At 44.2% G+C, this 25,680-nt stretch overlaps 2 protein-coding genes across 3 annotated transcripts in view; both read left to right on the forward strand.

Moving 5' to 3' along the window:
* Positions 1-9,444, forward strand: part of LOC119172442 (macrophage mannose receptor 1) — a 51,851-nt gene extending 42,407 nt beyond the window's left edge. Inside the window, exons 11-13 of one of the 2 annotated variants that reach the window (XM_037423553.2) lie at positions 1,036-1,059; positions 6,221-6,241; positions 8,841-9,444. In XM_037423553.2, the coding sequence (XP_037279450.2) occupies positions 1,036-1,059; positions 6,221-6,241; positions 8,841-9,034 (239 nt within the window). In that variant the 3' untranslated portion in view covers positions 9,035-9,444. The remainder of the gene's footprint in view (positions 1-1,035; positions 1,060-6,220; positions 6,242-8,840) is intronic. The other variant, XM_075893805.1, reaches the window with a different exon arrangement.
* An 8,009-nt stretch (positions 9,445-17,453) lies between these two features.
* Positions 17,454-24,460, forward strand: LOC142814438 (uncharacterized). The gene is made up of 4 exons (XM_075893198.1): positions 17,454-17,469; positions 18,167-18,250; positions 19,388-19,629; positions 24,455-24,460. Exons 1-4 carry the CDS (start codon positions 17,454-17,456, stop codon positions 24,458-24,460), a joined length of 348 nt encoding a protein of 115 aa, XP_075749313.1.
* The last annotated feature ends 1,220 nt before the right edge of the window (positions 24,461-25,680 follow it).

Raw genomic sequence — 25,680 nt, forward strand, 5'->3', positions numbered from 1 at the left:
AACAACAACAACAACAACAACAAAAATATACTCTTCACATTGGTTCCCGAGCGTGACACGTCGAACGATCGTCGAACATGGTAGTGTCTCTGTCAAATTGATACTCCGCAGCAATACGCAGCGCAATGAAGGTGAATTAGCATTAGTTGTCACCTACTTGCGCAAACGTGCACACTGCGTTTCAAGCCCCTTGAAGAAAGATGCGGTGTATGACGCACTCCCGAAGTTTATGTGTACTATATAAACAGAGCCCCTGAAGGGGCTATGCCTTGTCAGCATTCCGTTGCTGCGGTTTGTGTACGTGCGAAAGGAGCTTTTTTGTTCTCTGCATACTCGATGAAAGAAAGAGAAATAAGCCTTCTCGCAAGAATCTACTGAGCCCATTCGCGTCAGAGAGATAATTCTGCTCGTTCTGTTAATGACACTTCTGTGTCCTTCCAATTGAAAGAATGTTTCTCATGGGTTTCATTATAGTCAGTATTACCTTCTCAGAATTCAAAGTGTAATATTAACTGGTTTGTTCTGACAAAGAAGATTTGTCCGTGCACCTATCTGCACCCCTAGACGTTCACAAAATCTTGCAAAGTGAGCTGGGAGATGCATTATTTTATGGAGGACCATTCGTATGAAGATTTTTCATATTTATTGTGCTGTAGTAATTGTACCAGCTATAAGTAATTCTGAACAAAATATTTACGTATTATTATTTTCTGTGAACTATTAGTGAATGGAATCGTCGTATACCAATACACGTTGTCAGACTGCAAAATAACATTTATCACTTGTATTGCTGTTGTTGTGACTGGCAAATCCACTTTTATTGCTACTTCTTTTTATCTGTATTTTTATTAACCCCCTTGCATGGAACACGAGCCCGCAGTATTGATAAATGAAAATGAATACTGATAAGAACAATGCTCCTGGAAAAATATGGTGCTTAAATCGTAAACTTAGATGCTGAGGGGGACTGAGGCGTGACCAAGAACACAATTGGCACCGTGATTCTGACCACTAAGTTGTCTTTTTTAATTCCAGAACCTCAAGGTGATGAAAACGAAGGTGAGCATCAGAAGTTTCCGTGAGGAATGTTTGATCATATCTGACTAATTTTGGGGGTGAAGAAGAAGTTTAAAGTTGTTTTTCATAAAGCTGTAGACAACACTCATTCACTCTTTTTTGGTAGTCGGCAGTTAAGATGCTCTAAAGGTATGAATATGTACCAATATAAATTATATATGTTCGGTTTGATCATGCTTTGTTTATGTAATATAGTAGCATCACACACTACTGACAAACACACAAAAAAAGTCAGCAAACGACTTAAAGTGGCTGACTTCTGTGTTCGTGGCCCGTCATGTGGTTCCCAATTCTGTCACGTTTTTACGGTATTTATTGTTTCAGAGGCCGCATTTTTTTCCACCCTTTGCACTTTCTGCTCGCGGTACTCTATTTAGCTTATGCCATGCCAAGCTTCTACTGAAGTATGAAACCTGAGAGTCGCAAACTCTGGTGGTCGAACCATGATTACCAGGTCCGAATGATAAAAATAGTCATGAAATCAAATTAGCCGGCCAGAAAGTAGTCAAAAGCAGCCATAAATGGTTGAAAAAAAGTGTGATATTGCTAATGAAATGAGTAAACTTAAGAGCTTTTTTGAGGTGGTGAGGTTAATAAGTACTGCACCAACCCTTCAAATATTAGGTGATAAAATTGAAGCATGAATTGTTGTCTCTGACAATCATATCGTGCACGACGACGATGGTCTTTATGCTGTTGGAGAAATGACATTCTTCTCATGCTACTTGCATCAATTTTCTTGAAAGTACCAGTCACAATAAAAATGTGCATTGCAATACTGCGCTCAAAATCACCGTGTCCGTTATCAAAACATGAATTGCAGTCTCTTGCACAATTGTTTCTCACGTCATGAAGAAGTACGAGCAATTTATATTCCCAAGCCGCAGTCGGTAACTAAAACGATGGAAGCAGTTCACTAGATGTGCTATTTCTAATGTCGATGAGTGCACAGGTGCCTGGATGAAGAGCGCTTTCCGTATTCCTGTCCACTTCCAATTCAATTCTTTAAGGACGTTATTGAATAAATGACCTGCGAAATGAAGTGCCGTGCAATGTTTTAGCGCAAGCCCAAGCCTCTTATTCAAAAGTATTTTCTTTTCAGTAATACAAGTGCCAAGTTCACTTCTTAGGCACCGTAATGTATACTTGAACGACAGCGGCAGCGATGGCAGAAGCTATTGCTGATTTGGTTCGAATTTAGGCAATAGGGAACCACCTAAAAATTACCAGAGAAGCCGAGATATTTTTCTGCCACCACTAGCCAAAAAAAAAAAGAAGATGTCATGTACAGTGGGAATCGATGATATGCGAATCATGAATGAGGAAGGTGGACGCGTCACTATAAATTTGCGGAATGTTACGATGCGGCCGTAGTACACAATAAACACAAGTAGACATTTTATGCGCACTCACGCATCTAGATAAGCTACAAGTATGTTGTTTAGAGTCACGTAATAGCTGCACCACTAACAATTGTAATACGAGCACCAACAGTAGTAGACATGTAATTCATGCCATACATAATTACTCCTTCATAATTATCATGGTTGCGCCAGGCATTTGTGTTCGTCGTCCATTCACGTCCCGCAATAGCAAAATTGTTGTATGTGAAGCTAGCAAAACGGCCACGGGCGTGCTAAGAGCGTAGCATGTAGTCATGTTTTACATGACACTCATGTCATGATTATCATGTTTGGACACGTCATTTACCTTCGGCGTCCGTTACGTCATGTGATACTAAATTTGGTTCACGTGAAGCTAGCAAAAGGGCCGTGATTGCACCATGAGCATGGAATGTAGGTATGTTATGACATGACACGCATCTCATGATTATCATGTTTGCACCAGTCATGTGCCTCCATACATTCACGTCCTGTGATACCCGATTTCGTAAATGTGAAGCTAGCGAAACGACGGCGAGCGAACATTGAGCGTGGCGTATAGACATGACTAGTGATAACATGAAAAGCATGACATGCACGTCATGATTTCCACGTTAAGGTCTGTCATTTATGTTCGCCATGCAGTCATGTCATAAACCATACCAGTTGTCAAAAGTGTCATGTGAACGAAACCACTGCAAGAGTAACAAGACCATGAAATGTAAATCATGACAATCATGGCATACAATTTATGATTTCCATGTTCGGACTAGTGAATAATGTTTCTCATACAGTCACGTTATGCCATACCTTTTTGGTATTGATACCATTGTCAAGATGGCCAGGAAAGCTAGAAGTCATAGGCGGCTAGATAGATAGATAGATAGATAGATAGATAGATAGATAGATAGATAGATAGATAGATTCAAAGTCACCGCAGTTCGCTGAGAAATGGTTCGCATTTACAAAAACAAAAAAGTAGCCATATCACTGTGACACCCCCATGTTCCTCCGTCACCATGTACGCATATAATCCTTGTGGAGGTACATGGTAATCGAAATCTCGCTCCTAAGCTTGTAAATATAACTTTAGCGGCTTACCTGTGACTGGCAAATCCAAGCAAATCTTCAAGTAGTCAGATTTTTAATTCAGAAAAAATTCAGCAGATGCCACGTACCTGGGAATCGACGTTATGCGAAGCATGCGGAGGGAAGGTGACCGCGTTGCAAATTTTATTGTGTGACATGTCACGAAATGACGCTAAATATATGTGCAAACGTTACACGCCTAGACATATGTTGAAGAGTTGCAGATGTTTATAAAACCAGTTATTTGCACTTGCGCAATAGTGACAATTGGAACATACGTATTAGCAACACCAGAGTCTGATATGAAGCGCCGATACCCGCGAGGATGCTGGCCCTGAACACTGCCACACAAATCAACTTCAGCGCATGACAACTAACCACAAATGACGTTAACCCGACTTGAAGAATGCATGAAAGGAGCACATGTGTAATGTTTATAAAATTGGTTAGGCAGCACTGCAACCACTATTGACCTTTCACGAAGATGTGAAAAGTAGTTCCGAGACATGCTCTAGCTCTGTGGTAAAATGCTTCATTGCCACGCAGAATGCTTGGGTTCGATTCCAGCTGGGACCCTGACATTTATTTTTGCATTCGTAGGGTTTACGCTACCGATTTTGGTTATTCCTTAACGCTCGCACGTTTTTTTTTTGCCCATGTGTGTTCTCGTCGTTCCTGGGTAGATACTGAGTGTTCGTCACCTGTGACACATACACGCATACCAGCAGCACATACCCGCTCGTGGGTATGTGCTGCTGCTACGACGAGAGCATCCAAACGTAAGCGGCTAGATAGATAGATAGATACGCTCAAAGTCGCCGAATTTCCCTAAGAAATGCTTCGTATTTAAACTGAGAACATACTACCAGCCGCATCGCGATAAGCTGGCACCGTGTGAGTGCACTAAAGCAGAATGAAGGGGCCAGTGTTTGATCAAACCGCTTCATACGACACTGCTACTCAAATTTTAACTCGGGAAGAAACAGCGCAAAACTTTGATAGGACACACAAACGAAAGAAGGCTCGACCACGATGACCTTCCTTAGCCGCGGATAGAAAGAGGGCGCTGAACTATTTCAACTTCGGCGTGATATTTAGGGCTCACGAAACGTTGTTTCACGCCATTTGGGCAATAACTACGCAGTGGTGGAAGTTGCATTCGCATATTGTATACAAAATTTAACGTGATGCTCAGTACTAACGATACGCCACAAAATAGGTGACATCAAATCTTTATGTAAGAAATGTTAGGCGGAATTACTTAAAAACAGTGCATCATGTCGCGACGAGTGTGCCTAGCAAAGAAAGTGCTGTCTCTGACTTACTTTAAAGTGAATGTTACGCCAACACGGCACATATTGCACACTATAGAAAACAAAGTACGGAAACTATTTCATCCTAATTTGATGCGTTTTATTCTTTAGGCACACTACATCAGTGTGCTACCCTTTATTGAAATTCCCATAAGTGATCCACTTGATAGCTCCTTTTCGAATCACAAAATGAACTCACTAACACTCATACCAAATTGAAACAACGGCAAGTCAAGTGTTTTCATCAAATTGATATGACTGTCTATCCCATCATTCTTCTGTCATCCAATAAGTGCACAGGAGCGTTGTGAGGTATACTAATAGAGTTTTCATGAAAATTACTCACGCCTGAATCTTAAGTCTGAGCCGCCAAAATTACGTGGACCTTTTGCGCACATAGCTTTGCGAAACAATAAAATCTCGCATCGAAATCTTTTAAAAGTGCAAGAAAGATATGGTGAATATATGTAGTATTAGATTATAGTTTATTCATTAACTTTGCCGCAAATTGCAGGTTTCACGTTTGGCACTGATTACCGCCACTGAGTAAAAATAATCCAACATAGAAAAGTCGCGAAATACATTTGTAGACAATAAACTTTCAGAGATCAGACGCACGGTGTGTTAGCATACTACGTTCGATTACGACAACCACATTCTTCGGAATTATTGTTTTTCCGAAGTTCCTTTTTTTGTGTAAAGAAAAAGTCTACATACACTTGCAGACCTCCAAAGAGGTGTATCGTTGTTTTGGTACCTAACCTGTGTGTTTTCAAGTTATATTAGAAAAAGTGTGGTGGAGCTCGAGGTCAGCCGGCTACTATAGGCTGTCGTTCAGAAACGAGAAACGGGAAATGTGAAAGACACGTTCTTCATTGGAACAAGTGAAAAAAAAAGAAAGAGATCGATTCGTGTCCTTTAGCGAGCGCCAGCTCCTGAGTAGCACTGGCGATGATGAAGAACGTCGTCTGCTCTGTTGGTGAAGACGAAGTTATAACAAGAAGTGCTACTTTTACGTTCTTTGTCAAGTGCTTATGAAGCACTGAACTGCATCAGTGGGGAGAAACATCGGACCGGTTTGACTGTAATGTACGTGAGCAGTAGATTGCTCAAGATCCATTTAGGAAGAATGAATCACGTTTCTCATTTTTATTTCTTTAAAAATTGAGTCCTTAACATTGCTCCACATAGTGAGATTCCAACAAAGTTATTAGCTATGCGTTGAAGTACTGAAGAAAAGCTTGTCTTAAACTCGTATTCCTTCAGCTGACGTTTTCATGTAGAGTTCGGGAAATTACTTGTCGTTTCTTTCAAGCTTTGTGCGGATATTAATTGCGTTTTATCCAAATTTATTCGTAGGTGCAACGGGAAGTCGCTACGGTAAGTCTTCACATTCAAGTATTTATTGCTGTAATTTTACGTTCGCCATATCAGGTTATATTTCGCCAAACTTATTGTTGGTTTATTTTCCTTCAAACTACCCTCAAACCACCTCAGTAGGATCGTATTACATAGAGGAGGGGCATATCAACATTGCTTATTTATTACACATCATTTATATTGATAACAAAGACAGAATAATGTTTAATAAAACAGGCAATCTGCAAATTAACTTTACAAAGACTGCAAAAGCGACAACAACAAAAAGACAGGAATAAAATGTACTAGAAATACAGATAATGCTTTAACAGCATATCAGCGTCGATAATGACTAGAACGGTGCAAATTCTGAAAAAATAATCTTTTAATTAAGTGGCCAGTATTAGGTGAATGGGATCTTGGAACTTGGCTACACCTTCTTCTGCGGGAATGCATGAAAGCAAACCGTTACAATCAGTCATCAGCGTCTGTAATGGCGTTTATGTGTCTTATCATGCAAATCAGGTGGCGCATGAGTAGCCCTTGCAAAAACCAGGCTGATGCTCACATTTATTGCTTTGGGCTTCATTTGAAGAAAGTTAATGACTTGCATGTGTATTATATATTGGAAATATTTAGAAAGAGTGTTGGTTAAGAGGACGGGATGGTATGTAAGTGAAAAACACGCTCCCCTGGTATAAACCTGAGTTATATTTAGTTGCCAGTCATCTGGAATATTACCGGCTGACAGTGACTGGGGAAATGAGGGGGGGGGGGGTGTTAGCACAGAACTGCGATGCTGTGCCCTCCGCATTGTTAGAGAAAACGGACATTTGGCCGGTGGCGCCGTGGTGCGGGAGCGAACAAAATCGATTTCTGTGCACCGCTCAATTAACACCCGATCCATGATTGAAGCCGCGTAGGATTGTTAGCGGTTCTTTGTGAGGTCGCGTGTGACTTGCTATGTCGCAAACTTAGCCAATAATCCAGGTAGATGGTTATTAGGAACTACCTACGAGGACCAAAGATTCTGTTCTTCAGCGCGACTATGCTTCAGATATTCACACAGTGCGCCAAGTAAAGCGAGTGATCCAATGAATGTTTGCGAAGTACGCACCGTGGCTAGCTTGCTGGGTATTTACGCTCCACGCTAGCTGACATATATTTTTTGTGCTAATGGAACCAAGGTATAGACGCCAAAGCCTCTAGAAATTATTTTATATTTAATTCGCAAAAAGCCATCTACAGATCAGGAGAAATTAAAAAGGGGGTGATGGGTCCTGTTTTTGAATTACACAACGGAAGCTTCCATCTTTCCCTTCTTGAGATTTTTATCGACAGATCTAGTTATTCTCTTTCATGCGTGATTGCTTTTTTTCTGCCATGCCACAGTTAATCAATTGGCGCATATCGTAAATGGGAGCAGTAAGGAACAAATGTCGGATGGGCGGTAACATGCGTCGGGTACAGCGAGAATTGCAAAATTGATTTTTCTTGTGCCACCTTCACTCCTCAACAGCAGTGTGTGCGCAAGTGAAGCCTCCCGCCGCAATTATATTGAGCTACGTGACGGCTAAAATAACGTGTACAAACTTGGCAAGTAAGAAAACTGTTTTCGCACTAATTCAGCATAAGCAACCTCAACAAAGAGATCTGAAATAAACAGCCCTGAAAACTTCGGGTAAATTGTACGACATCCGCAAATTTAAGAAAATTGATTGAGCAATCAAATGCATCACTTGCGCCCATCCCACAGGGTTTTCTAGCGCATCAAAGAGATAACTATCACCGTTTACCCTAAAATAGGAAGGTAAAATGAAAAGGAAAAAAATCAAACAGACATCAATAGTCTCTGCTTTTCGGTCTACACTACACGGCCTGCAGCACAAATGACCCTTTCAAAAGACATCGGTGCTTTATGTGATATACAAAAACAGAATTGTTTTGGTCTAATTTAGAGCCTTTCTCTTCATTTAAAACCTGAAGGATAATTGCAGTCCTAAATTTGTGATACCATATCTGTTTTATCCAACATTTCACCGGCATTCCCACCCACTTGCATACAGCACGCGTGTAGAAAGCGGGGACAATGTCGTGTTTGACAATTTTTTAAAGGCGAGTTGAAGTGAAGTTGCTGCGAGTAGCCATTCGTGGCACTGACGGGGTGTTAATCCAAGAGGCTGTTGCGCCAGCGTTGGGTGCTGCACACTTACCACATCCGTTAGTGCAATCAATGCGGAGCCAATGTTTTACCGTCTAAAGTAAATTATTAAATGTTTTTATAAGTGAAAGCTTACAGTCACAATGCTAAGAAACGTTAAGCACCATCTGCCCCACGGATGTGATTGCCACTAGTATTGGTTATATTGACGTCAGTGGAAATTTCTGGCTTCTCCACTCATGAGAAGCAAATCGAGTTCTTTAATAACATGAACGATAACCCATGCGAATGAGAAAACAAACTTGTGCGGAGTAGATTTCAGGAAGATGCTATATTTACGATATGTAAATATTCAGATGCGTAAATATGTTTGCTGATGCTTCATTTTGCGCGCCAGTCCTTTCATTCAGATTTTCTCACCATTTCTTGCATATACTTGTGCGTTTCTTTCCCACAAAGGCTCGAAGACCAGCGCGGGAGTGTACGTGGCCGTAGCCCTGGGTTCGCTGCTCGTGCTCGTCGCGGCGGCGTTTGCCATTCAGCAGGTAGTGCGCTTCTCCCAGTTCAGGCGACGGAATGAAGGACTGTTCTCCTTCGAAAACAACGTGTACATTGATCCACCCGTCTACGACGCAAACGCCTCGCTTCGATGAATTTCACAGTCATTACCCCTGTGCCGCACCTCTACTGCATCTTGAGTGCCGAAGAAGTGGCACTGTGCACGGTGCACTGAACCTATAGATCTCAGTGTACAGACTTTGGGCATCGTTGTTGACGCAGCCATCTCTGTATTGTCGAAATACTTCAAGCTTTCGTCGCTACATAATGCCAGCGTCGATCGCACATGGTGAGGCTTCTGGAACACCCTACTTCCAGAAGGGTGGGTTATCTTTTACCACTTAATGAACGATGCGAATGCATACTGTGCATTATATCATGGCTGAGTCAGTTGAACTGAAGAGAAAAACACCGAGTTGAAAGGGAGCGAAAAAATGTGTGTGTTGACTTGACGAAAATGATAGTTTGCTGGCACTAAAAAAAGATTAAAGGGTATGCAGTGCATTTGCTTTTCTTTTTGCAGCACCTGATCTGAAGATGTCGTATTATTTAAGAGCTTTTCAGACTGTCATTGCTGTTTGAAAAAACAAACGAGAAGGTGATATCACGGAGCATAACTGCTGACACACAGCCTTTATTGTGTTTTGAGAAAACGTTGACTCGTGATCCCAGAAATACTCTCTAGAAACTGTGATCAGTTGCAATGAGATAAAAGCCTCAAATGATTAATTTATAGGTTTCTCTGAAATGTGTGTGCATCATTGTATTATTTTAATGGGACCAAGAAGTGCTTCAGAAACCAAGATTCAATCCTTTTCGAAGAATGGTATACGGTGTCACCTTAAGATATCTCAATGCTCACAAAACTTTACTTCGCTCTTTGGTTTCGGTAGTGCTTTCCATTGTCTGACGGTAGAGTTTCACCCTGTGCAGTTAAAATAACAACGCTGGCAAACAGAGAAACAAAGAACCTTCCAGAAGAACATTGTCCTTACTTCTTAGTTTTTCTTATCACAAGGGTGGCAATGCCTTGGCAGATAAGGAGCTAATACCTGGCAGCTGTGTACTCTTCCAAATACTCTTCCCTTTAACTATTCAGCAAACTATTGGAGCGTCGACTAATGTGATCCTTACAATATAGTCATAAAACATTGCTGGAGGTCTGGCCCTCTTATGTCGCCTCATATTGCTTTCATGTTTCTTCACCTCATGTTTTTTTCTGAACGGGAGCATTCACAAAGAAACTTCGCGCTTTCAACTATATAATATTTAGTCGAGAATAATATTTAATAGTGATGGAGCATTTCTTTCTGTGTGTCATATAGGTTTAAGTGAGAAGAAAGCACCAAGCAACCACGCAGTTTCAAATGCTCAGCAAACTTGGTATGCTGTGTCTCACTGAATACAGTGAAAAGAAAAATCTGTTCGAGAAAAAACGATAAAACAAGCTCTCTCGGACTGCCTTAGCAATATATAAAAAAGTTTTCGTAAGTTCTTACTACTTTATTGCAATAGTTGTCACATTTTCTGCCTATTACTGTCATTGTCGTGAAATAAAATGTTACTGGCCGTCTGTGGCGTGTCTTCTCCTTCTACTTGGACAAATAATCGTTTTTGGGATTAAGTGCTTATGATGCTTGAATGTTGACCCCTACATCGCGAGTACGAATACTGGCTGGGGCCGTCTCATTTATATAGAGGCTAAAGGCCTAAGCCCCGTCCTCAAATTAAGTTCACGCTGAAGAAGGTAGGTGGCCACAATTTCTAGAACCCTCCTTGATGGTGTCACCACTCATCCTATTCAATAATAATTTTTCAGATCCGAAGCAGCTTTTTGACTCACGTGTGTAACGCCGGACGTACGTGGTTCTGTACGAACGCGCCGCAACGCGTTACTCTCACCGCTGGTGCTGCAGTTGTGCCCTGTAGTTCTCGCCACAGTTGAGCGTGGACGCCACGCACCCCTTGTAGTGCACGTTGACGTCACTCTCACCCTCGTCTGTCACGCGCTCGCCGCAGCACCCGCAGCTGCCGCCTCGTCCGTGCTCCCGCAATACTTGCCGCTACCGCCACTCGCTCCACTACCACAACCACCGCTCGCTACAACGCAGACTCATTCGTTCGCGTGCAACAAACCTGACGCATGCCTAACGTATGCGTTGAAACATGTTCGTACGTGTCACAAGACCTACAGAAGCCATCGCTCCAAATTAATCTTCCAGCGCTCACCATTCACCCACGTTAGCGCTGTTCAACCTGTCACGCCACCCGTGCGCAACGCTGCTGCTTCGCATCTTATCCGGGTTTCCTTTGGGAAGATGGTGTGAATTTGTCCTGAATATTGACCCTTTGTACGCGAAACAGACTCCATTAGATTCATAATGAGCAGACACATAGTGAATTAAAAATATCAAATTCCGACAGATCCGATGAAACGCGGGAATTGGTTTCTTGTGAAGAAGTCTATAAATAAATATATATATATATATATATATATATATATATATATATATATATATATATATTTATTTATTTATATATATTGCAGTGCACCAGGTCACATTAGACAGAAAGTGTGATCCTTAAAGAGGCAAAGCAGGGTAACCATGCAGCATGGCCGAGTTGAATGAACACTCGCACGCACCAGCTAGGTGATAAACTGCATCAAATAACCATCAATCAAGCGTAGATGTGCATCACGAAACATTACTTTCTCCTTGCTGGTTGTGGCCCGCTTCATAATTGCGCCACTAGCAGTCTTTCTGAGGCGCTTTTCACTTTTCTGGAATGCCTCCACTTCTTCCTTGGTCTCTATATTGCAAGAAATTGTATGTGGTTAGTGTACTTGGAGCAAGCAAGCACTTTTTTCTGGCGTGAGAAAGTGAATGAATGTTACACAGCTTAAAAATCTTTAGTTTGTGCAATGTTTGAGCACGCTTCGAAAAATGAAGTTTAATTTTGTTCATTTTTCTACCTCACAATGGCAAGAGAATGGGAACTGCAATTTTACATGAACTGTGTTACAGCTAACACATCACGAAGGAGCGGTAGGCATAAATAAAGACATTAGATAATGAAGCCAGGCAGAGCCCACAGGATGTTAGTAGTTTTTAACTGCAGTAATTGCGAGGCGTGCTTTCATTCAGACTCAACCATAAATAATGGAGAGGGGTCCTGGTGTGCCTTCATCAAACTAACAGAACTGTGCACATGTCTGGAGTTGCCACTAATGAAAAACGGACCACCAACCTCAACATTGCTTCCCATCAATTTCACACTGCCATGTATTTTGTGCTCCCTTCAAACACTTCTATTGTATGCAGTCTACTCTTTTACCTATTTCCTAACAATTTCCCTATTCACCTGTCATAGGGTGTTATAGGGTGGATGCAATGAGCCTTGATCCGTAAGGTGGCAACACCATCGCTGCGCCATCTCGGAGGTGCGTTCGTATGCGACGCCCGTGCCGTCCATGCGTTGGTGTGCAGAAGGTGTTCCGGATGTCTAGTAATTTGTGCAGTACAGATCTCGGACCCTTCGCGTGCAGAGAGCTTTTGTCGCGTGCGGTGAGTGCGCAAACCGTCAAAATAGCGACCCCATCGCTATCACTCCTGGCGGATGACCTTATGTGCATACCCCCTATGGGATTGTGAGACCACACGTCCTATTTTAACAGGTGCATAAATTCAAAACCTTGGTTTCATTGATGACAGACGTGCAGCCGCATCATGTGCAGCATGATGCCAAATATCCTGGCAAGCATTCCTGCAATGTTTATATTGCATATTCTCTCAAAATAGGTTTAAAATATCAGTCCATCAGCCCAATGTACAATTTTTTGCACATGATAAGGCTATTGCAGACATTGTCAACGCATTACAAACACTTGTTCACATGCTTCATTATGGACAGTCGGATGTGTTCGGTTCCTTTCCACATATTTGATGAGCTCTACATCTTTAAAGGAGCGGACAATGCAACCATTTGTGCCATGACTTTCCCCAATATTTTTAGGCAGTATGAACATAAGGTATTATACTTCATGACGGTGGCTAAGTGGGCTTTTTGATACATACTCATATTACAAAACGCCTATGTAGTGCGGTTCTTTCTTGTCCCGTTTGTGCACTGTTTTAGAGTAACTAAGTTATTATAGCTGCCTTTATTTTGCACTCTGAATTTGCAGCTGCTTCAGTCTCGTTACTTGAGCAACGCTTTTGGCCCACTGATGTTTTAAGTGTGGCAGAATAACCAGTGCACTGTACTCAAGCTACTTGCTGCTGCATCCAACCGTGACCTAGCTAAGTAAAAAGCATCGTTCATGTTTAAGGTGGCAATAGCCAATTTAAATACGTTAAGTGCCTTTTATTGCTTTAAGTACTAAATTTGGATTGGGTGTCTGCGCTAGCGATCATGTATAGCAATCCCGCATAGTTTTGGCTATTGATGGCGATGTTTTCTTTTTTCTCTTTGTGTGTGTGTGTGTGTGTGTGTGTGTGTGTGTGTGTGCAATTTTAAGTGCTGTTGTCATGCATTCTTCGACATTACTTATAATTTCGTATTTACGCAACGGGGATTTGCCATCGCGGCTGGACAAATTACGAGCACTTTTCCCGCACTCGTCACCTACAATTAGACTCGTAATTCTTAGCCAACACAAAGCGCACGACACAATAAGGTGTACAATCTGTGTCACAAATACTTTTTGCGGGCTCACTTTCGACTGAAGTGAGTACATGCACGAGACGAAGCGCAACACAATGACTGTCAACGGCAACAGTACCTCGACAAAGTACCTCTGAGCCTCGGACGCTTTGCGTAACCGATGCTCAGTGTTCATGCTACGACTCTGTTACAGCAAAAGATCAAGTTCGTGTACATCACATGCCAAACAAAAAGCCAACCAACAATATATGAACTTACCAGCAAAGTCATGCAGTGTCGCATCATAATAACCACCCAGCGTATCACTGTCGCCGCACCAATAGGCCCGATATGTGGCACAAGTATCGAAGTCCGCTACATTTCTCGGTTTAAATGATTGGATGTCGCCGCGCTCCAAGATGGCAGTTGTAGAGTCTATGTGGTATTGCACGAGAGCATACATACTGCGAGTGATGGGGCAAACGAGAAGTGGAACAAATGAAGAAAAACACAAGAAGGCGTAAACTCGACAAAACCCGCACGTGTACCACCAGTCATGAATGCACCCATATGTTGCAGACGTTGGGTATAGCAGAAATATGGTGGCCACCTTAGTAAAGACGGCGTTTAGTGTTTTATTGTTTTTTTGTCATTGTACTGTTGATAGAAATTTTCTTCTTTCAAGTAAGACTGTACTTTCAAGTAGACTTTCAAGCAGACCGTGTTTTTTCTTTCCAATATTTTGATGTGAAGAATGACGCCAGTGGGACAACTGCCCCATGCAGAGCCCGCGATCCTCGTTCGACATGCTTGTCGAATTAAACACACACACAAAGTTTCAGTATGCAACTTCAAAAGCATTAGTAGGAAATAACATCCAGGCTGCATGCACGTCGTTGACATACATCGATCACAAATGTAAGAATTCCTGGTTGAAATTAAACAATGATTGCGAAGATGGGTAGCTGGAACTTCTGTTTTAGTAATCTTGAATATGGTTGTAAATGAAGTCATGTATATGCGCGCAAGAGGGCCACAGCAAATATTGTAACCATCGACAAGCAAAGCAGCCCTTACGGTGAGAGCTAAAGAACTGCATACAACGTTCATCCTTATATTGTACAGCTGTCCCAGATATGGTGTAGTGATACGTTGTTTCTCAGCTTTATGTCAAGGCCAGAGACCCCACAAGCATGGAAAATTTCTTCGAAGTCTCAGGTCACGGGGAACTTAACACAACTGACACAAAACTTGCCCGACGTTTGCTTCGAACGATTACGGTTTGTTTCCGCAGACTCCGAAACCGAAAGTAACTGTAGAAAAGCTGCTATATATAATCATACATAACGAATTGAGCTTTGGAAATATGTTTGCTATTGTCCATAGATCATGGCACTTTGTGTAACGCCACTAGCTTAGCAGCAAAAACATGCCACCACTACACCTTTTTAACTATATATTGAGGGCACGGACATTCGTGTACCCCACAACAAACAGTAAAAACATGCTGCCGCTGCTGATACCTAAATATGCTTTCAACGGGGAATTATCTAAGGGAGAACTATGCCACTCTACGCTGAGAGAAACTTCAATATCAACTCCTTTTACTCCGCGCTTAGGAAACGTATACGTAGTGCTAGCTGTCTTGGTGCTATTAGCTAAGCCTATTACAGAAACCTCATGTGTTCTGCCAATTAACATGAAACATTCGCTTTCTGCTAGCACACGAGCAACGCCTCTTAAAATCTAGGAGGCGTTGACATGGGAGATGGATCGAGGGTTTTGACCTCACTTCACTCTCGAAATTTTCACACCTTTGCACAGGGGATGAAACAGCAGGGGATGTGCATGTGTAAAACAATATTCTACTAGAAGAAATTTAGAACGCATCGCATTCTTTCTCATGTTTCGCACAACTATTGCATTGAAGTGGCGTCGCCGGAAATAGCACTTCGGACCCGTGCCCCCCCTCCCCCTCCCAAATTTTTTTCTGCCATGGAATACGATTAAAGCACTGACACTCGATCACACTTGCTACCCGGCACCCATTTCAGATAAAGGACGTGCCCTCAACGAAACAAAAAGTTTCTGCCTGCACCACTGTTGCATTGTCTATTACACGTTACTTGCAGTTCTTTTAAGATCACAAAACGTTGAATTGTTGATTTGATATGTGGTGTTTAACGTCCCAAAAGCACCATATGAATATGAGAGACACCGCAGTGGAGGGCTTCGGAAATTTTGACCACCTGGGGTTCTTTAACGGGCACCCAAATCTGAGCACGCGGGCCTACAACATTTCTGTTTCCATCGAAAATGCAGCCACCGCAGCCGGGATTCAAGCCCACGACCTGCGGGTCAGCAGCCGAGTACCTTAGCCACTAGACCATCGCGGTGGGGAAATGCTCAGTTGTTCGAAGTCATAAAATATTCAATTCCGGGAGGAAGCTGGTTGCTGCGAAAACAGTTTTGCGTGAAGTGGTAAAACATTAATTGTCACCGTTTGCACAAAAGTTGCCTCCTGGTAATTGCTCCAAAGGGTTTGTGTGGCCTGCAGCAGCATAACCGCCGAGTTTTTTCCAACTTTTGGCAAGCGGTAACACCAAATTATGCAACGCACTCTTGGCATTGGTTACAGACACCCAATTGTATTAGTCTGCGTAACAGTGAAAAGGGTGCTCGCAACACTGAGGTAGCGAATCTTTTCTTCATTCTCTTGTCCGGTTGTGATTCCCTACAGTATCGATCGTCGGGATTCTGTTGCTGTATGTCTAAAAAGCGGCCTTGGATAGCTTTTAAGGTCCTGAAATATAGCCTTTTAGCTTATTTCACGATGTCCGAGAAGCCGCGGCGACGTTAAAGGCAATATCTGGAGCATGGGTCGAGCGTCCAGGTTCCGAGGCAAACTTTGGCAAACGCTGCCAAGAGAGCCAAGCGTTCCAGTACTGCCCAGGTGAGTGCCTGTTAAGACTCTGGGTTGCAGCCCGGACGCGTTTTATATCACCTCGCAATTTTCACAGCCAGACATTCCCTGCACATCAGGTGCCGTCAGTTTCGACGTCGCCTTCAAAATTTCGATTGTATCACTAATTTCATGCAACTTTCGCGATTTCTAAACGTGGATATGCTACAAATTTTCCTGCACTACAACTTTATATTATAAACAACTGCCCTCAAAACAATAACAAAAATCAAGCTAGTAAGCTTTGTTAATTAGTCGTGTGAATGTCATTTCAGCTGCGAAAAAGTGTTCCTACCTTGACATAGAGTTCATGCGTGAAAATAACCGCAGTCTGAGTGTCACAAAAGTTTCAAAAAATATATGTATTGGCTAAAAAACACTGTGTATGTACTATTAGAAATAATAAATGTACTAACTGCAAATAAATATATAAAATATTGGTCGTTTCAGTCATAACCTTACACTACATACTTGTTTCATTTGCAGAGCTCATCACACCTCCAGGATGACACATGTCGAAATTCTGCCAGTGGCAGTAGAAACCAGAGTGGCAGAAATAGTTCCTCGGACTGCGGACACTCTGTGGACGCAGCTTCATTTCAGTGTGCTGCTCGAGAATGCGCTCAGAACAGCAGCATAGACGAAGTGTCTGCTAGTTGTGACCTTGATGTTACGGACCACACGTCTGCGAGTGCTGCTAGCCTTGTTGAGAACACCTCTGACAGTGAAACGATGGATCAGGAAGACATAGATGACAACTGTGCAAATGATGATGCCAATGGAAGTGAAAGTGATAAACAAGGTGCTCCTAGTGACTTCATCAAGCTCTCGGAGGAAACACTTCCGCACCAGAAGACAACCAAAGCTCAAGCTGTGCTTCTAGTTATGGCGCATATTGTCACGGCAGGATGGACGTAGGCACAGGTGAGAGGCTTGCTTATCCTGCTGAACACCCTGTTTGGTGAGGCTGTTGTGCCATCGACAACTTACTTCCTTCGCAAAATTTGGAAGGAAAGGAAGGTAGCGCCAAGGATTCATTTATATTTCCAGCACTGCCATGACTACCTTGGCATTTCCCAAGAGATGCCAGCACAAAGTCAAGTCACCTGTGGTGGCTGTAATGTGCAACGGACAACTAAGGAACTCGTAGCAGCTGGAAGTTTCTTTGTCATGTTTGACTTAAAACAACAACTGACAGATATGATCAAGTACGTCAGTGGTCCCCTTCTTAGAAGCCTGCGAAAGTTGCCTGCTAGTCGAGAACTTGGGATGTACTCTGACATCACAGATGGCGACCTATACAGAAGCATTCGAAGGCAAATGAACATGGCATGGAGCGGACTAACGCTAACCTTCAATACCTACGGTGCACCGGTGTTCGATTCTTCGAAGAGCTCGATTTGGCCCATTCAAGTAATGATCAATGAGCTTCCCTTCGAAATTAGGTGCATGAACATTGCACTTTCAGCACTTTGGTTCGCAAAGGAACATCCACCAATCCACATCTTCATAAGGCGGTTTGTTGAGGAAGTGAGAGACATTGGAACTCTTGTATGGTCACATGCTGAAGATGTCATCAAGTCAAAAGTTCATGTGGTTCTTTGTTGTGTTGAATCCCCAGCCAGGGCATTAGTACTCAACATGAAGCAATTTAATGGATATTACGGGTGCAGCTGGTGCCTTGAAAAAGGAACTTGTGTTGATGGTGAGTGTTTTATAGCTTTTATGTGTTTTGAAATAATTAATGAATGAATATCTATAAGTGCCCTTGAGATGTTCCTACAAGCTTGTATTGTGCATGTCGAAACCACAAGTAGCAGCTCATATGGTCAAAGAATAAAAAAAGATAAATGTTTGAAGTCTTGATATGCAACAGCATAACTTTCGGGCCATGCTTCACCCCACCTGCATAGCTTCCAGCACGCTCAAAATGATAAAAAGTACGTGCACCTTGTGGAATGATTTTGCGTACCTCGATTTATTGGATAAATTGAAAAATAGTGCATAATCTCATAATCAGTGCAAATAAATGGTGAAGTGAATGTGCAATTTTTGTTAAAGCTTTGCAAGGCCTTTTTACACGAATCTCGCTGTGAGTGCACATAAAAGCAGCGAGTCAAATCACAGTTCCATTTTGCTAGTAAATAATAGTCAGTGGGGATTCAAAACTGTAGATGCATGTTTGTTTGTCATAATGGAAGATGTTTGAAAATAATGTCTTATTATTACTGCAAAGAACCGACTAGCCCAAAAGGTACTCCGTGGTACAGGTTTTGTGCAAGCAATTAAAAGGAGCAAATTTTTTATGTATTTCATATGAATTTGAGTTATCGCTACCTTAGAAAAAGACACTTTCGGTTTCGATATCGAGAAGGCAGCTATTCTGACGTTTCATAGAAGTGCGATGTCACAGGGATACAGAAACTCGTGACATACTAGTGATAAATTCATCATATGCACCTGTTGTACATAAACAACGATAATTAGTGAATTATCTTTCAGTGACCCTGACAGTGATTTCTACGATATAGGCTGCATGCAGGACACAGAACTCACAAACTTGGAAAAACTGTCTTGACTCGTCGGAATAATGTCCATTGCAGTGGGGCTGGCTTGCAGATGCTTATCGCCGAAAACTTCAAAGTGAAATCAAAATATTTTATACAAGTTCCTTGAATCCGGTGTATAGACAGCGTTGACGCCGCATACCTAGAAAATGACAAATATCCATTTTGCGATGTCTCAAAATCGGGTCAGTACTCCTTTAAGTTGTATAAGTAACCACATCTGTGTTTGTGAAAGTTATTCATACTCTGTGACAGGCTGTGCTGTTCTGTGACAGGTTCAGTGAAGTACCTCCACTGCGGTCACCTAGCGCCTGATCGAAGCCATGGCCGTGTGATAGAAGCAATGAGGAAGACCCAGGAACAAGAGAAGGCAGTTGAAGGATTCAAGGGGCCATCACCATTGGTAAGGCTTCGAAGCCTCGACCTTGTCTGGGGACTGCCTCCAGACTATATGCATTGTGTTTTGGAAGCGGTAACAAGGCAGCTTATGGAGTTATGGCTCTCAGCCACTGACTTGGTATTCTACCTGGGACGGCGCATAAGACTTTTAGATGTCAGGCTGCGTGCCATAAGGCCACCGATTGCCTTTTCTCGAACAGGGAGAACACTGTCAGAGCGTGCATACTGGAAAGCCACTGAGTGGCGTAACTGGTTGCTGTTTTACAGTTTTCCATGCTTGTTGGACTTCTTGCCATGGAGTTTTATGATCCACTTCGCACTCCTTGTCAATGCTGTATTTTTATTGAACAAAGACACTGTTGCTGAAACAGATGTTTGTTGTGCAGAAAGGTTATTGCTAACATTTGTTCAGCAGATGGCCTAATTGTACGGTGATGCAGCGATGACATTTAATGTGCACCAGTTATTGCACCTCTCAAAAGCGACACACATGTTTGGTCCATTGTGGGCTACATCCACATTTCTCTTTGAGGACGGGATTAAGCATGCCCTTCGGCTTGTGTCAGCTGCCAAACATTTGCCACTGCGAATTGCTGAGAGACGAATTATGCTTAACACCTTGATCGAGCTAGACAAGCATGTGGACCTTCCTCCACACCTAGCTGCAGCCAAGAAAGATATTGTTGTCAGATACAAGAAATGTTCTCAAACTTGCCCTCTAGGTATAGCACATTCCACGTCCACTCTCCCAGAGTACCTAACGTCTCTATTTATTTCTGAATACGGCCACATACCAGACATGCTGAAGTATTTTCGGGCTCAGGTCGACACCATAGTCATACACACGTCTGACTATTCAGCGCCAAAGAAGACTTGTTCTTCTTATGTCAAAATGGTAGATGCTGCTTTGTCCGCGGAATTTATGTGGTTTTAGGCGACATATACTTTCATTGTCAGAGGTTGCAGATCACACCAGTTATGTTCGATGTATCACACATAGTAGAGTGTCATCATCCACCAGCTGCTCAGAACCACTGTTTATATAGGAGCAGTAATGTAGCCTGTCAGTGTGTGTTTCTGACTGTGAATGATGTCTCGTATCTATGTGAAGTGCCAAATAGTAACGAAAAAGACTAGTTATGGCTGTAGCAACTTGAGACTGCATGTTTCTACCTATGGGCTCAGTAATGATAATTCTTAGGGTTTTACATCCCAAAATTAAATTTAGTGATCGTTGCAAAGAGCATGTGTAGATCAGGTTAAGATTTTTGTTATGAATAAATATGTTGATATTTTTATTATGATTAATTAGGTTAAAATTGGTTTGTATGACAAATCATTTCAGATTGTCACAGAACGAGCGCTAAAAGCGGGCGCGCGCTCTCCCCTCGGAAGCGTGGCTTCGCCGGCGAACCTCCTCACCCCACATCGGCGGCGGAGCAAGCACTCGAAATTTCTAGAAGGAAAGAGGCGTGGTCATGCCGAGTTGAGTCATCCGACGCGGAGGGCATTCGAATCGTCTCGTCCTCTCCCCAGCCTTCGCTGCGCATCGCGCCGTCGAAATGATGAGAACTTTCTGGAAAGTCGCGCGGAAGGTATTTAACCGAGCAGCGGAGATGAGAGATCAGGAGAAGACGGAAGTTAGCGTCAGAGCGCGTAGGTATCCCGCCGTCCAGTCGGCGAAGGTTTTGTCCGTAGAGACAAAGCGGGAGAAGAAGATGATTTCTACCTGAGGGGTGACGACTCGAGCTACAGGCAAGAGTGTGTGCTTACCGCTATCGAGCGAAGACGCGTGGCAACAGCTGCGTGTGTGAAGCCGACGTGTTTCCGGCGAAGAAGTTTGAAGCTTGTAGAGTGGCCAATTGAAGACGCGAGGTTTCCTGGAAGAGAAACATCAGCGAGGTTTCCTGGAAGAGAAACTTCGGGGGCGACGGAACGACAACAACGCTGGACTTTGAGTGAGTGATTTTCGGAAGGGTATCATCCAGACTTTTGTTCCAAGAACTTCGGACTGAATAGGTTTTCTATCTCTTTAGTATTTAAGTGTTTTGGTTGTTCAATGCACGCGACTGCATTGTAGTGCGTATTGTTGTCTGTGTCCGTTGTTTCGAGTGTGGCTGATTGTTGTTGCGAAGCGCACCTCCGACGACGTTACGAAGGGCGCCTCGAAATCTCACCGCTGCAACCACTGTTTCGAAAGACGGCGACGCCAACACGGTCCCGAAGGCGCCACTGCTTCGAACTCCGCAGGGAAGGTCACCAGCCGTTTGGTAGCGTAGGTTTCTCAGCTCGCGACTGCTTCTGCGCAGAGCTGATAGACAAGCGGACGAGACGACGGTGAGTTAAACAAGGTTTATGTACAGCATATATACAGAGGCGTTACAAATTCGGCACTGGGGCCGACAGAGACTCGAAGAGCCGAGCTCTCCTGTCTAACACAAAGGTCTGCTCTCAAATGGGTCCGCTCTGACACACATGTCCGCTTTCACCTAGGACCACCGATCGCGACGCGCCGCAGGGCTTCTTTTATATGCACCGGGTCCAACTCAAATGTCCAACCAGAAGCACCGCTGGTCGTCAGGGCAGATTCCTCCAATGGGGTCGCCGCTGGGCCACGTCAGACCCCCAGACATGAAGACGCCCGTTGTTTACTCGACGGGCTCGCTTGCTGGGATGACTCACTGCACGTGCACGACACAAAGGCGCCGTCCGCCTGTTGACGCCGTTGAGTTGTTCGCGTCAGGCGGGCTGGCCTTGACACAGATTGCCTTTTTCAGAGGCACGGCCGTTCGCTGTGGACTCGCAGGCATAACAGCACCCCCGCCACCAGACAATGCGCCGAAAAGATGAGCTGCTTCCATGGGGCTCGGATGACAGGCGCGCTCGTTCGCCAGGTCCCTCCAGGTTCGCCTCCAGGGCCATGAGGAGAATGCAGCTCCAGACTCTGTCCCGGGAACACATCCCATCCTTGAGGACGGATCCCAGCTCCACTGGCTTGTCGCCACAACTTGTTGACCAGCTTCGCTAGTCTCATCTGACAATCTTTGGTTTCAGCACTTGTCGATGGTTCTGCAACTTGCCAAGAATGGATCGACAACAGACAACACACGACACAAGCAAGCGCCCTCGCTCACCCGACAGAACACCAGACAAAGTATAGTACAACATATACCTAGCTATGTGTCTATCGGAATTTCGTTCCCTCTACATCAAGAGGCACATGTGGGACACAAGACTCTTAAAATGAGAACTCGAATTTTTACACGTACAACAACGCAACGAATTAGAATACCACATAAAGTTGGCCCCTTGAGATCACTCTGAACAAGAGCGCTCAGCCCAGGTCGTGATGAGGTCAAAATTTTGCCCCGAATCGCCAGCGAGAAACCGAAAAGTGAGAGGGTACTAGCTAGAACGCACTGCTGCTCAATGCACCTGCATTAGCGTTAAGCTTCCCCCTTTCTTTTTTTTAGCGAACGTCAAAGTTGCGCTCTCGAAGTATCACGCTCCATCTCAGTAACCGACCACTTTTAGGCGACGATACCTATGCGGTACCAAGAGCGGCTCACACTTGCGACGTTGCACAGGGGAACAACGATACGGCTTGCTAGGGATTGGCTCCTCACAAGTTAGCTCTATATCGTGTTCGATCGCCGTTGTGTCTCCGGAACGGTCCGAACACACGTCTCCAATCTTGGAAACAATCTTTCTCGTGTCCTCCTTTTGGACTTCACTTAACATAGGCTCTAGGTTCAACTGCTCTAAGGTTACCTCCGATTTCCTTTCGATTATATCCCTAGAACTCCAAATTTCTGCTCCCTCTTGCTCTGGAGCATTCAACCGCAGATTTACGACCGCTTGAAGTTGAACGTATGGTTTCATCAAGTTGTAAATTTCGTTCAGCCGCCTTCCTAATTTCACTTCATAATCGGCATCAGAAAGCTTCGATACTACTTTTGCGGGCCCTTCCCAATCAACCTCAAGCTTGTTCCTTTTGGACGGCTGCAGCATCATTACCTGACTTCCTCCTTCAAAAGCGCGCTTCACCGATTTGCCGTTGTACTATTTCGACAACGCTTGTGCAGCTTTCATGTGGCTTTCCACTGGCGCTTTAATCGAGAGGTCCTCTCGCTGCTCTCGAATGGGCGTCTCTCGATCATCCCTCGACAGCTCGCTCCAACTTTCCGCTACAGGCGAGAGCGTTGCAACCCTCTCGCTCTGACTCAATGGCGCCATGTCGTCTCTCCCTACGCATACCGCGCCGGTCGCTTCGGCGACGGGCCACTCGCGTGACTGCTCACATGACTCACGCGGAAATTTTCCTTTCTGGGGTTCCCTCGACCCGCCGACAAGGCCATTTGAGAGTTCACCGCATTGAGCAAGATCAAGCTTCTGCGAAAGCTTTCGCGCTTGCGATCGCGTGAGGGCCATGTACGCTAAGTTGGGGAAGAACGATTTGCCCGGCTCTTTGAGAAGCTGCTCTGAGTTGTTGGAGAAAAGATAAGGAAAACGATCGTTTAGCGCGGCAGACACAGCCGCTTCGGTGCGAAGCTTACCGAACGGGCCTTCAATGACAACCGTGGCGATTGGTAAGCGAACACTCTGCTCCTCGGCGACTTGCCTGATCCACGCGCATTCTCCTGTAAAGTCATCCGGAGACACCAATGAAGGGTGGACAACGTCCATGGTTGCCGCTGAGTCTCTAAGTGCTCAGCTCGTTTTCTCATTCACCAGAATTTCTTGGAGATACGGCTCCAACAACCGCATGTTTTTTTCTGATTCTCGGATTGTTGCGAAGGCAAACTTTTCCTGGCAGTTTCTCGCGATGTGTCCTTCCTTTTTGCAGTTGTAGCAGATTAGGGGCTTCCGTTTGTTTTCAGATTCAAATGATAGTTGCAAACTTTTGCTCACAGTTTATCGCGATGTGCCCTTCCTTATTGCAGCTGTAGCAGATACGCGGCTTCCTTTGACCAGGTTTCCTTGAAAAGCCCTCTTTCCATTCATCCTTTTCCACGCGCACGGCCCTGCTATGCAACTTTCGGCGAGTATAATACTCCTCAGTTAACTCTGCTGCCTTGTTTAGCTGTACTTTACCAAGTTTGTCCTGCAGCCAAAGTTTGACATCCTCCTCGATGCAGCGGTAGAATCGCTCCAATGCAACGCATTCCACCACTTTATCGCGGTCGTCATAAACACCTTCGCGCTTGAGCCATTCAATTAAATCGGCTTTAAGACGAAACGCGAAGTCAACGTGTGACTCATTCCCCTTTTTAGCATACCGGAACCTTTGCCTGAAAGCCTCGGGTGACAACCTATAACGTCTTAAGAGCACTTCCTTTACCTCGTCTTAGCTCTCAAACGCTTCCCTCGACAAGCAAGTTATCGCGTCAGACACTTCGCCGGGAAGAAGAGCTCACAGGTTCGCACCCCAAGAGACCGCTCTAAAGCGTTTCGCTCACAGACGTGTTCAAACTTGACGAGATACTTCGCCATGTCCTCGCCTGCTACGAACGGTGGCAGTTGGTTCCGAATTCTAAAACCACTGACCTGAATCGTCGGAGAAGCCACGCTAGGCGCCTGCGAACACTGTAGGATTGCCAATTCTATTCGTTTCAACTCGAGGCGTCCCTGTCTCTCGGCCTCCTCGCGCTCGCGAAGGTTCGCGCCTTTCAGCTTCTTCACGTTCACGAGCTTCACGCCTTTCAGCTTCTTCACGTTCGCGAGCTTCGCGCCTTTCAGCTTCTTCGCGAGCTTCGCGCCTTTCAGCTTCTTCACGAGCTTCGCGCCTTTCAGCTTCTTCACGAGCTTCTCGCCTTTCAGCCTCCTCATGTTCGCGAGCTTCTCACCTTTCAGCCTCCTCGCGGCGTGCTTTGAGATCCACCCAGGCCTCATCGATTTCCTCAGCCGACACTCCCTCATGCTTCACGATCTCAAGGATCGCTCTCTTTCGTTTCGCACGGCCGAAAGTGATGCCGAGTTCCTCACAAATTTCGGTGAGTTCCTTCACTTTAAGGTTCTCCATCGTTCACACTAGCCTCTTGCTGTTTGCCCCTGTTAACAATTTACTTGCCGTACCCACTATAAGTCAACTAGCAAGACGCACAAGCAATTTTTCACACTCCCGTGTTTACCCCCTCCGCATTAGCTTTGGTTTCAAAGCGCTTCGACT

Source organism: Rhipicephalus microplus, chromosome 4 (assembly GCF_043290135.1).
Source record: "Rhipicephalus microplus isolate Deutch F79 chromosome 4, USDA_Rmic, whole genome shotgun sequence".
NCBI classification, from domain to species: domain Eukaryota; kingdom Metazoa; phylum Arthropoda; class Arachnida; order Ixodida; family Ixodidae; genus Rhipicephalus; species Rhipicephalus microplus.